This window comes from Canis lupus, chromosome 10, assembly GCF_011100685.1.
Source record: "Canis lupus familiaris isolate Mischka breed German Shepherd chromosome 10, alternate assembly UU_Cfam_GSD_1.0, whole genome shotgun sequence".
Classification (NCBI taxonomy): Eukaryota; Metazoa; Chordata; class Mammalia; order Carnivora; family Canidae; genus Canis; species Canis lupus.
In genome coordinates, this window is record NC_049231.1 from 9221383 (window position 1) to 9233588 (window position 12206).

The 12206-nt window shown below is 43.2% G+C and overlaps 1 protein-coding gene across 13 annotated transcripts in view; it reads right to left on the reverse strand.

Moving 5' to 3' along the window:
- GRIP1 (glutamate receptor interacting protein 1) overlaps nt 1-12206 on the reverse strand; it is a 660770-nt gene that overhangs the window by 65525 nt on the left and 583039 nt on the right. For all 13 annotated transcript variants that reach the window (XM_038549951.1, XM_038549944.1, XM_038549942.1 and 10 more), the window contains 2 exons: nt 10886-11072; nt 10149-10294 (listed from right to left, as the gene is read on the reverse strand). In XM_038549951.1, coding sequence (XP_038405879.1) covers nt 10149-10294; nt 10886-11072 — 333 coding nt within the window. The remainder of the gene's footprint in view (nt 1-10148; nt 10295-10885; nt 11073-12206) is intronic.

Here is a 12206-nt window from a genome sequence, read left to right on the forward strand (position 1 = left end):
ACAACCAGAATGGTATTGGTCACAACCCCTAAGCTTGGACGCTGCCTGTGGGGTTGAGACACAGGGCGCCAGGAGGCCCCCACTGCGCAGAGGGCTGTCCTTTGATTTCTGGATCCTGGGGAGCTCCAGGAGGCCCCAGGGAGGAGCAGGAGGGCAGGAGGTGCTGGAGCAGAGTGAAGGTGGGCCCAGGTGCTGGCCGAGCCCTACAGAGGGGAGCTAAAAGAAAGAGAACCGGGATCTCAACTGTGGATAGAACGAAGTTGAGTTTACCAGGGCCCGATTAGTATTTGAGAAAAGAACTGCTACACAGATTTAGATAGACTTTTCCTAAAATTCCTTTGTTAGGACATTCTGGGAAACCTTCAATGAGACAGAAGGTTAAAAAGAAAATATCCACTGAGGAGATAACATCTATTCACACTCAGCTGACTGTAGTCCTTTCTTGCAGGTTTAGGAAAGGGGTGCAAGGGGGCGGATGAAGGGAAACATCAGCAAAAGGGTGGGGGGCCTGTCGGATGGCAGAGCCACACTGTGGTTACAACTAGCTCTTGGCTCAATCTGTTCATCAAGTGTTTAATGCCTTTTCTGTCTCTGCAAAGCTCAGGTGAAAGTTGGGAGGGCCTCATGGAGGCAGAGCTGGGCTATTCCCTTCTTGGGCCATAACTTGCTCTTCCAGGCCTGTTATGCTTTCCCAGGAGAAATGCAGGCAGTAAACCTTTTACAAGACCAGAAGCTGATCTTCCAACTCAGAAGATTTGCCACCAACTGTTAAACTGGAAAGCACAATAAACATTTGATTTCTCTGGGCCCTCCAGGCTTCTAGAATGCCACCTGTAAAAAAGGATCTGCAAGCTGCCCCTCACAGATCCCACCGTTGTGCCAAGTAAAGGCAAGTCTTCCCTTTTGGTCTTTTCTTTCCTTCCAGTGCTTTGCACATTTCCCAGGGAAGCTGGGGAGGCTGCTGCTTCTCTAACCCCCTCCCACTTTTTCCCCCCCTTTTTTGAAAAGTTTTTATTTAAATTCCAGTTAGTTAATGTGCAGCATAGCGTTAGTTTTGGGCGTACAGTTTCGTGGTTCAACACTTCATACATCATCCTGTGCTCATCACAAGTGCCCCCCTTAGTCCCCATCACTTAGCCTATCCCTCTGCCCACCTCCCCCCCATCCTGTGACCTGATGGTGTGCTCCCTACAGTTAAGAGTCTGTTTCTTGGTTTGTCTCTCTCTTTTTTCCCCTTTGTTCGTTTGTTTTGTTTCTTAAATTCCACATGAGGGAGGTCTCTCTCTGACTTATTTTGCTTAGCACCCTCCCACTCTTCTTAACTCTGTCGTGAGGGCCACAGACCGTGTGAGTGGATGTCTTCGGCTTTGCTGTTGTCCTCAGCAAACATTCTGACATACCAGAAAGGACCCGTATATATTTGTTTCTTCTCTAAGAATTCATGTGAGGGGCACCTGGGTGGCTTAGTGGTTGAGCATCTGCCTTTGGTTCAGGTCATGATCCCGGGGTCCTGGGATCGAATCCCCACAGGGAGCTTGCTTCTCTCTTTGCCTCTCTCTCTGTGTGTCTCATGAATAAATAAAATCTTTTAAAAAAAAAAGAATTCATGTGAAATGTCCCATTTCTCAATAGTACTTGAGGTAGATGAAGTTATTTCCCCTGACTTCAAAACGACTGAATAGTTTTGATACTTTGGGGTAGAAAAACAAACAGGGTCAGGAACAACATGTGGGTGTGCTTATTTCCTCGGTTCAGAGGCCGCAGGTGTCATACATATTACTTCCAAAATATTCCTCAGATCTGTGCCTTCCATCTCACCCCTGAGTCCTCTACGTTCTCCCTTCCAATAATGGAAGGCTAACTGCCACCCTTCTTCCTACCCACAACGTGACAGTTTAAGAGTGGAGAATGAGCATGCAGAGTGGGGGCAGAGAGGGCGTTTGAAGTGGCCACATTTTGCCCACCGGCACCAACAGCCAGTCTGCAGAGAGAAGGGAGAAACCAGCAAGCCTACCTGAGGAGCATGTATGGTGGTCTTGGAGAGTGCCTGTGCTTGGCTTTGACAGCTCTCCCCTCTGGTTCTAGGCTGTGCTGGGCCTGCCTGCATATCCTGTCCTCCAGGGCTGTGAAACTCCTGTGTGCTTCCAGTAAATGCTCCTTGTCTGCCTGAATTAGCTCAAGTGCATGACTGTTGCTTGCAACTGAATGATCTCTGATGAACACGTTGATCTAGTAGCAGACATGGGACCGCCGCTAAGCAGAAAGCGTCCACAAAAATGTTCGTGGGTGTAGTAGGAATCTGATTACCCAGATAAAACACCAAGTGGTCCATATGCCAGTGCATAAGAAGCTTTAAAGGCACAAATAGCTTCACCACTTAGGGAACTTGTTTCATGTTTTTTTTTTTTTTTTTTTTTTAGTGTTATTTTTATTTTTATTTTTTTTTGCCAAAATTCTCTGTGAAAGGGGAGGGGAAAATATGGTACACTTGCATGTATGTATTCATGGAGATATGTAACAGCTTGTCCACAATGCTATATAGATGAGGTCTTGGAATCCGAAGGGCCAGGAATCATTGATCTAGAATAGTTACCATAGCAACATTTTGCTTTTATAAATTTTTGATGCAGGGAACCTTGACCAAGATTAACACTGTTAATGACACTGGAGGAGATATTATCACTTCCTGGAAAACAGTAATGAATCATGTTTGACTACATAAGATTTGAAATATTCATAATGATGAACAAATATCAACAAATGATAATCAGCTGTGGCTTCACTTTAACCTTTAAATGCCAACATGATTTATTTTATATTTGGTGATTTTTTTTTTTTTTTGCCTACACAGTTATTTGGTGGTTAAAGCATAGGCATATTTAATTTGATGTTTCTTAAAGAAATACTAGTAAAGAGGAAAAAGATACTTGGAGATACAATAGGTTTAAAATAAATAAGATGTTTATTTTGTTAGACTCCCATGTGATTATTCTGTGCTTCCCTTCTTTTGCTTTATCTTTGTTAAAACTGTAATTAAAAACACATTTGGGTAAACAGAGGCTCCCTGCTTTCCAATTGGCCTGCTTTTTCTGCCTGAAGCATTTGTCATTGGCACTGTAAGATAATCACCGCATCATAATTCATTAACCTGGACACCCTTGTGAGATTTGAAAAATTAAGAGATTCTAACGGGGTGGGTGGTGGTAAATGTAAATGCTTAACTTCCACCCACTCAGAGGAAAGCACTGGGGGCTCTAGTAATGATGGCAAACATCATTTGATAGGGTTTTCCCTGGGACTTCTTTTCAGAACAAAGCTGCATCTCTTCCAACAAAATAACCTCGGAGTTAAAGCAGAATCTTCAAGTATTCACATTTTTTTTTTTTTAGACTGGTATGGAAAAGACAGTATTGGGATGCCTGGGTGGCTTAGCAGTTAAGCTCCTGCCTTTGGCCCAGGGCCAAAGGGTCTCGGGATCGAGTCCCAATTGGGCTCCCCTGCATGGAGCCTGCTTCTCTCTCTGCCTATGTCTCTGCCTCTCTCTGTGTCTCTCGTGAATAAATAAAACAAAATTTTAAAAAAAGAAAAGACAGTATTGAAAAAGGCAAAATGTAAGTTGTACATATATTATGAATATAGCTTTGTAAAATTACACGTATGGTAAAAAAATTGGTAAAGAAATAGAAAAAAATTAAACTTTTGTTTTTTAAACTGATGAGGCTATGAATCATTCCAGCTTTAAACAGAATTCCATAAATGTTACTACAATGTTGTTTGTACAGAGGTACCCATCTAAAGAGAGAGATTTAGGCAAGAGGATACTCACACTCCAGCTTTTTAAACACTCTCTATGTCACTTGAAATATTTATAAAGTAGAGATGGCTTACCTCTGAGACCAATAGCTTGGGAATTAATATCTGGGCATCACATATTTTTGAGGAAGAATTTTGGAAATAGGTGGCCCACTGCCGGATAATTAGGAATACATCCAGAAGGATAAGGGCAGTCTTGAAATAGCTCATGTCTGGAGATTTCCTACCAACGTTCCAAGTTCTCAAATGGCTAAAAAAGAGCTTTCTGATTCCAGTAGTTTCCAACAGATTCCAGTAGATTGGTAATGACTAGCTAGTAGCTAGAGTGTCTTATTGGAGATCCTGATGTTGTCCCTAGGCTTAGGAGGAGGATACTGAAATCAGTTAGCAATCAATGTCAGCCATGGGAGGAGAGCATGATAGGATCGGATTTTTTTCTGGCCCTATTCTACATCATATCTATCCATTTGAAATGGGTTGAATTACGGAGCAACCAGGGCAGAGTAGAAGCACTTAGGTCCCTTTTTTTCTGTCTCTTATTCAAGTAAGCTTGGTACTGAATAAAGTGAGTTTAATAGACATAGTTTCTATGTTTTAGGAGCCTAAACCAAGGATATTCAAGTTTCTAGTCAACAAATATTAAAGTGTATATATACATTAAATGTGGATTACAAGATGAGCAAATAGTGATGATACACATAAAAATGCAGTTACAGCACAAATAAATACTTAGATACTGCTGATGGAAGAGGTCAGATTCTGCTGGCCATTCCCTACGGGAGTGCCTCAAGTAAATGCTGCTCAACATCCTACAGCTCCCAGGATATTCACCTCCCCTCAACAACCAAGGACAGTAGGGCAGAGGTTCAGAAATCCTGCTCTGTCATGCTGACAACTCTGACATCTCTTTCAAAGAGGCAGTGTGATATGACGTGGAAAAGACAGGTGCAAGTCAGCAGACCTGGGACCTACTCTTCACTTTGTAATATGACCTTGGGTTTCCCCACCCAAACTTCAGTTTTCCCATTTATAAGTAAATGGAGATAGTGAATCGTACAAATCACTTTACCACGAATGTTGTGTGCTTGTAGTAAGTACATTCTGGAACTTCTGGACAGCCTTCTTTGAAAACCATACCCTCACTAGCACCTGACTTATTCTTAAGGGTCCTTCTATCAGATTCCTGCTTGGCCGCAGCTACCAAACCTAAGAATTAGAAACGTGAACTGAGGATGCCTGGGTGGCCCAGTCGGATAATTGTCTGATTCTTGGTTTCAGCTCAGGTCATGAGCTCAGGGTCATGAGATCAAGTCTTGTGGCAGGGTCTGCACTGCTTCTCTTCCTTTCCCTCGGCCTGTTTCTCTTCTCTCAAATAAATAAATAAAATCTTAAAAAAAAAAAAAAAACTTGTACTGGCTAGGGACTTTGGCAAAGTTGGGGCAAACAAGTACAATCAAGAAAGAACTTGTACAGAGACAAATAGAGCAGATATGCAGAAACAAGCAGCACGGAGAGACCAGGAACCCCAGAGAAACAGTGGGTACAGCATCAGTTCTCGATGTAGAAACTGAAGTTCCTGGTTCCAGTCCCTCAGGAGAGACAACCACACTTAATTCATTCATATTGGCTGAGAGTCTCCCGCATTCCAAGGGCTATTGTGGGTGCTGGGATACATTCGTGAACAAAAGGCACAAGTCTCTGACATCATAGATTTTTTTCCCACTGGAGAAGACAAGACAGTAAATAAATCCACAACATAACACCAGGGCATGAGAACGACTAAGAAGAACCATAAATCTGGGCAAGGGGACAGAGTGATAGATGAGGGAAGGATTCTCTGAACAAGTGATATGTGAGCAAAGACCTGAATGAAGTGAGCGAACCCCCAGACCGTGGTAGGACAGAGCTACCCAGGCGGGGGCAAAGTGCAGAGATCCTTCAATAGGACTGTGTTCGGCATGTCAAAAGCAGCCAGTTCACACTCCCGTCCTCATTCCAAGTCCTGCCCTCCTCCTGAGGGACTCCACTGTGTGCCTGGTGTTTCCATCACGCTGCATGTCCAATTCCCGGACCTCTGGCTGAATAATATTCGCCTCCACTCCACATCACTTCTGTAGCTCCCTTACCCTGAGCCTTATTTGACCTTCTCTGAAATCCTAAGCTCTAATATGCCACTTGGACCTCAGTCTCCTGCCATCAGCTCTCTCCTCAATTTTCTCTTCCAATGCCTATTTTTCTACCTGAATACTCCTAGATCCTTAGTCTTCTCTTTCTTTCCAGTCTACCACGCTGATCCATTATTGATGTCCATCCCTCTGCAACCTAGATTCCTCCAAGGTATCATGTGTAGTGGTAAGAGCATGGCCTTTGGAGCCAGACTGCCTGGGTGAAAATCCCAGCCCTACCATTAACTTCGGTGAGCCTCAGTTTTCTGGGGACATAATCCTAGTGACCTCCTTGCTGTTATGAGCTAAAACACACACAGTGCTTAGAAGACCGGCATCCTGTAGAGTGAGCATTTGATAAGTATCACCGTGAGTTTTAGGTTATCACCAAAATTATTCATTTGCTCTTCCTGCAACAATTTGACTTGCTATGACTTTAGTTTTCTTTCTGTCAAACCTTCTCCAGAAATCTTAATCTCTGGCTTAATCTAATTACCTCCCACCTCTGCTATTATTCCTCAGGAGCGGAAGTCACCTGACAAAAAACTACTTGCTCATGCAGGTTGACTGTGTATAAACTTAGAGCCTCCAGACCCTGCCTGGTCCACTACCCAGCCTGAAAATCCCTTTACAAGAGTCTGGTTAGATTTCTCACTCATTTCCCCGTCAGCTATTCTAAACAATCTTTCTTTTCAACTCCCCAAGATGCTGCTCCTTTTACCTTTGCTTGACAGTTCATACATGAGATCCTAAAGACACAGATAAAAATGTGCTGATGGTCTCACATCCTTCTCTACAAACTCACAAGAGGCAGCTGCCAACCTTCTGTCTTGGACTAGTTACCTACCTATGTTCTAGGTAACTTCCCCTCTCATCCCTTTAGGGACTTATATCCATCAATTCTCTTTTTTCTTCCTCATTCACTTTAGGCCCCAAATATGCTCTGATCTCTCCAATATCAACAAGACAGAACAACATGTCCCCTCTGGGCTTCCCTCTATCTTTCATCCCATCTTTTTTTCAGCCACAGCTACGCTTCTTAACATTGCCACATGTTCCCGAGGGCAAATGTGATTTGGATTGAGAACCACTGATTAGAGGATAAAGCAATACAAAAATAATGTCCAGGAGGTAACTAAATGCTGGAACAGTTCTGAAAAGGGAACGCCACAGAGGCCTCCATCTTTATCCATTCACTGCAGTTTTCCAGCCGTCCCCTGTGCCAAAACCCAGGCCCACGGCAGAAGGCAAGCAGAACTTACCCGTACATCTCCCCCCTTCCTCAACCCTCAGCTTACCACAGCCTGACTTCTGCCCGCAGTTCCCTGAAACTCGGCTGCAATGTGTTTTTTTTTTCCTATAATTGCCAAATGCAGTGGACCTTTCCTGCCTTATATCACTTGAATTCTCTGAAGCACCTTTATGTTTTTGACCATGACCTGGAAATTCTTGCTTTAGCTTCCAAAATGCCACCTTTTTTTTGGGTTCTCTTCCCACTTCTCATGCTGCATCTTCATTATCTCCTTCCCCTTTCAGTTTTAGTATTCCTCAGACAGAGTTCCCTCTTTCCTGCCACTCGTTCCCTAGTTCCTGTATTCCAGTGACTACCAATCACTCGCCATGGTGGTCCCTTTGCAGGGCTGCCCTCCAGACCGCACCTCTCATCCTAGGATCCGGTGGTGTCCTGGGCTCTTCCTTTAACATTCCAGTGGCAACACATGTAAGGTAAGTCTTTTCTTGTCTTGCAGCAGTTCTTGCTGTTGTCTAATTGGTTCTGAGCACTTTGAGGATATATATAATATTTTAATTATTTATTCATGAGAGACACAGGCTCCCTCTGGGGAACCCAAAGCAGGGCTCAATCCCTGGACTCTGGGATCATGATTTGAGCCAAAGGCAGACGCTCAACCACTGAGCTACCCAGGTGCCCCACTTTGAGGATATTAATCCTTCCTGTTTTCCCTTTAAATGATCTAAATATAGCTCAGTGCCTAACATTTAGTGACTGGTGCTTGATTATTGACTTTTGAATGAAGGAATGAATGTGCTTTTCCTTTTCCCTAGAATTGGCAGTGGATTGGCCTATCCAGGTCTAAAATAGATTTGTTGTTATCCTCAAATTTCCATTCTTCAAGTCTTCCTCTCCTGGAAATCATCACTATTTACTCAATGGCTGACCCTTCCATGTCAGGAGTCATCCACGATCTTCCCTTTCTCTCATCTTCCATATCCATTCCAGAAGCAAGATCTGTCAGCCCTGCTTCAAGCCATGTCCGAAATTTCACTATTTTCACCAAATCTAGCTCTACCACCTTGCCCAAGCCACCTTATTTTGACCTATCCATCCACTGCAACTTCCTAACTAGGTTTTCTGTTTCTGCCATTGTCCCTTCTCATTTCAGAAAGATCTTTAACACATTAACCAAGATAGCTCACTGCTGTCCCTAAAATGCTCCATGACCTCATTACACTTGAAATATAAATTCTTTATACCAAGCGACTGCATTAGTTGGCCCCTTCCAATCTCTCTCACCTCACCTCTGATTCCAAATCTAATCCCCACCCCAACTTCCTTATGCTGTAGTAAGAGCCCCAACTTTTAAAGAGTTACTGATTTAGTTGAGAGAGAGATTGAGTGCCCATGCTAGTGGGGGTAGGGGCAAAAGGGGGAAGACACAGAGAGAGAGAGAGAGAGAGAGAGAGAGAGAATTCAAGCAAACTCCCCACTGAGTGTGGAGCCCAACCTGGGGCTTGATCCTATGAGATCATGACCTGAGCTGAAATCTAGAGTTGGAAGCTTAATTGACTGAGCCACCCAGGCACCCTAGTAAGAGCCTTTTTTGCTATTTCTCAAACCCACCCAGATTATTATTCTGGTTCACCTCTTTTACACTGGCTGCTCCTTCTACCTGAAATACTCTCCTCCCAGATTCCCATAGAGCTGGCTCCTTCCTGACCTTCAAGTCTCTGCTCAAATGTCACTTCCTCCAAGAGTCATCCCACGCAATTAGCGCCCCACAGCTGTTCTCTAATCCGCATCCTGCCTTACTTTCCTTGGAGTACTTATTGCTGCCTACATTTATATATGCTAACTTAAATCAACTTTCTATAATACCACGAGCTTCATGAAGAAAGGAATTTTTTTTCCTTCCATGTCTACTGTTGCATCTCCCATGGACACTCAACAAGTATCTGTTGGGATAATGCAATCTCTATGTCCAAAGGCACATCTTTAATGATTGGTAAAGATCATTGGCTCTGTGAGATAGTATTTCACTGTGTGAAGACACTTTTATTAAATGGAAACTAGCACCAACCTCTATAACGCACACACCTGTTAGCTACTAACAAGGGTTCCCTTCCTGACCAAACATAAGTCAGGCTCCTCTTCTCAACTAGGCCTTGTTTTTGGCCTAGCCCTTGGCCTGCTGAGCCCAATTTTAGTGAAAATCAATGCTAAATCAATTTATTGAGAATCCCTCTTTGAATATATAATCAAATTCCTCATCCCCACACCGTAGGTATCTCATCAAGTTCCTGTTAATCATTTTCCATCCTATGACTTCCTCACCCTTACCTTGCTGGGGGCCATAAATTTCATTCCTGGTTGCCCTTACTGGTCTTGGACTTGAGTTTAATTTCTCTTTCCTATTCCAAGTCTTGATCTCTATTAAATAGTCTTGAAGAAAGTCTTCCTTGCTTTTAACAAGTGTCTGGTACAATTTGTTTTTAACACTGGAGACTGAATATTTACTTGCTGGGCTTGTATAAATCCACCTAATGAATTTTCATTGTTCCCTACCAATCTTTCATACATTCTTTGCAGTGGGAAGGGTCAGAGTGGCTTTTCTTGTCTGTGTGACAGAAGAATATGATTTGCCCACCATCTAGGGGCAAATCAGGAAGAATAAATGCTACATGATTTTTTTTATCACCTTTATAGTAGCTCTTACTTATTCATTTTGTCACATTTATTTTCAACTGTTCTTATGGTGACACTTTAATGGATAGCACAAAAACAATGATCAAAACAAAATGACACCCCAAATCTCCTAAACAAAAACGTGTTCAGCATGTAAAAAAATAGTTCCACCTCTGCCATATAATTCATTTAATTCATATGTGGTCCACTCCTGACTCTGCAGCTGATTTGCAATTATATGATCATACCTGCAACATCAAACTCGATTTCCAGGGTGACCTTGCTCGTGATTGAAGAGTCTCGGAGGAGCTGGTTGGCTTCCTCGAAGGTGCTGTCTTCAGTCGGAATCCCGTTAATAGCCATCACTCTGTCTCCAATCTGTAGCACCCCACATCTATATTTAGAACCATATATTAGAGGATGTAGACAGAGCAAATAATTATCAAGTTGAAGTTGCCAAATCTATTTTGTTTTATCCCTGTGAAATAGCATACCTATTTGCTCTTGTTTATTCAATGATGTGGGCATCATACTGGGTCAACTGCAAGGTCTGGCACTCTTGCATTTCATGGCTACAAATGTGAGTGAGGGAACCTTGATATATCCCAGAGAAGTGGTTAATAATTTAGCACTATGGTGTTCTTATAATCTGATCTGGACCAACATAGAGTAATGGTGAATGTACAGTCCCCCTCCACAGCAGAGAAATTATTTTAATGAAGTATGAACTTCAGAGAGATTCTCCTTTTTCATTACTATGGCTTCCAATCCCTGATGGACAAAAATCTGCTAGATAAAGGCATCCATGCTCGTTATTCTTCTCAAACCTTATCAAGAAATAAAATTTTATTGTCAGCACAGAGAGTTCATTACATCCTGCATTTCCTGCATTGAGCACTGTTCCATAATTTATCAGCTATTCAAAGATAGCTGCCACAAGAAATGCACACACACACACACAAAGACGCTTGAAAGAATGTCTTACCTCTCTGCTGGGCTGTCAGCTTCAATATAGGAAATCAGAGGTGGAGAAGAGAGCGTCTCCGTGGCAAACACACTGCCCTGCAGTTGGATCCCAAATCCTGTCACAGGATCTGCTGTCAGCACAACTTCTGTGGTTTCTGTGTGAACGACCTGCCCGGCCAAACCCACTGTGCTTGAGGCTAATGACACTAGAGGAACAAACACAAAAAACTATGACTTTAGGTTGGAGGAAGGATACCAGCATTTCTTTCTTTCTCTTTCTCTCTTTCTTTATTATTAGAGAGCAAGGAGGACAGGGAGAGAATCTCAAGGAGGCTCCACACCCAGCGTGGAGCCTGATGGGGGGCTTGATCTTACGACCCTGAGATCATGACCTGAGCTGAAACCAAGAGTCAGACGCTTCACCAACTGAGCCACCAATGTGCCCCAGAATGCCAGCATTTGACACAGATCATGTCTCTGGGGGAAAAAAAAAGCTCACTGGCAATGGTGGGAGGTTATATTTTGGTCTTCTAGATAAAAACTTAGTCATAACTGAACTAGATAAAGGAATCTCCCAATATTTGTCACATTTTAGTAACAACACCAGTGTGGCCTCCTCCCCGTACTCAGACCCTGTAGCAGGGACAGTTGTGGGAGCTGTAGGAAGAGAACAGCCTTGGGATTGGGTACCTGGCTTTTGGCCCTGGCTCTGCCAGCAGGCAACCAGCTGTGTGACCTTGGGGGAAAGCATTCATTTCTTTCCTCTCTATGAAAAAAAGGGTTGGGCTAACTGGTCCACTACGTTTTCCACTCTATCCATTTGTGTCTAAGCCTTAAAGTTTTTATAAATAATCTGATCTTCAGCTTTGAAGGGAAAGACTGGCTCCTGGAATGGTGAAGATGTGCTAAACCACCAACCTTAATTTCGCACCAGATTGGCATGATGGAGTCATTTAAACTTTACATTTCTCCTATCCCCAAGTTTGGGCTCTTTAGCCTTTGTTCTTTCTCACTGGATCTCCATCCTATTTTGTCATCTATTTCATCTTTCCTCTGGCCCTCATCTAAGCCTCCAGATATCCATCTCTGTCTTGTTCCTAACCCCAGCCTGGGTCATGGAAAGGCCACTCAATTCCTAGATGCCTTTCTCTCAGCATTCCCCATTGGAACCCCTGCCTCCTTCACTCTCTGTGAGCAAGCTCTCTACAGGGTCCAATGCTGGACTGTCACTTCCTCCAATTGAAACCTCCTGTAATTGTGATTATATGGCCTCTTTACTGTAATGGTTCTTTAGCAATCTCAGTGCTGATTATTGGTAATCCCCCCAAATTCAGCTCGCT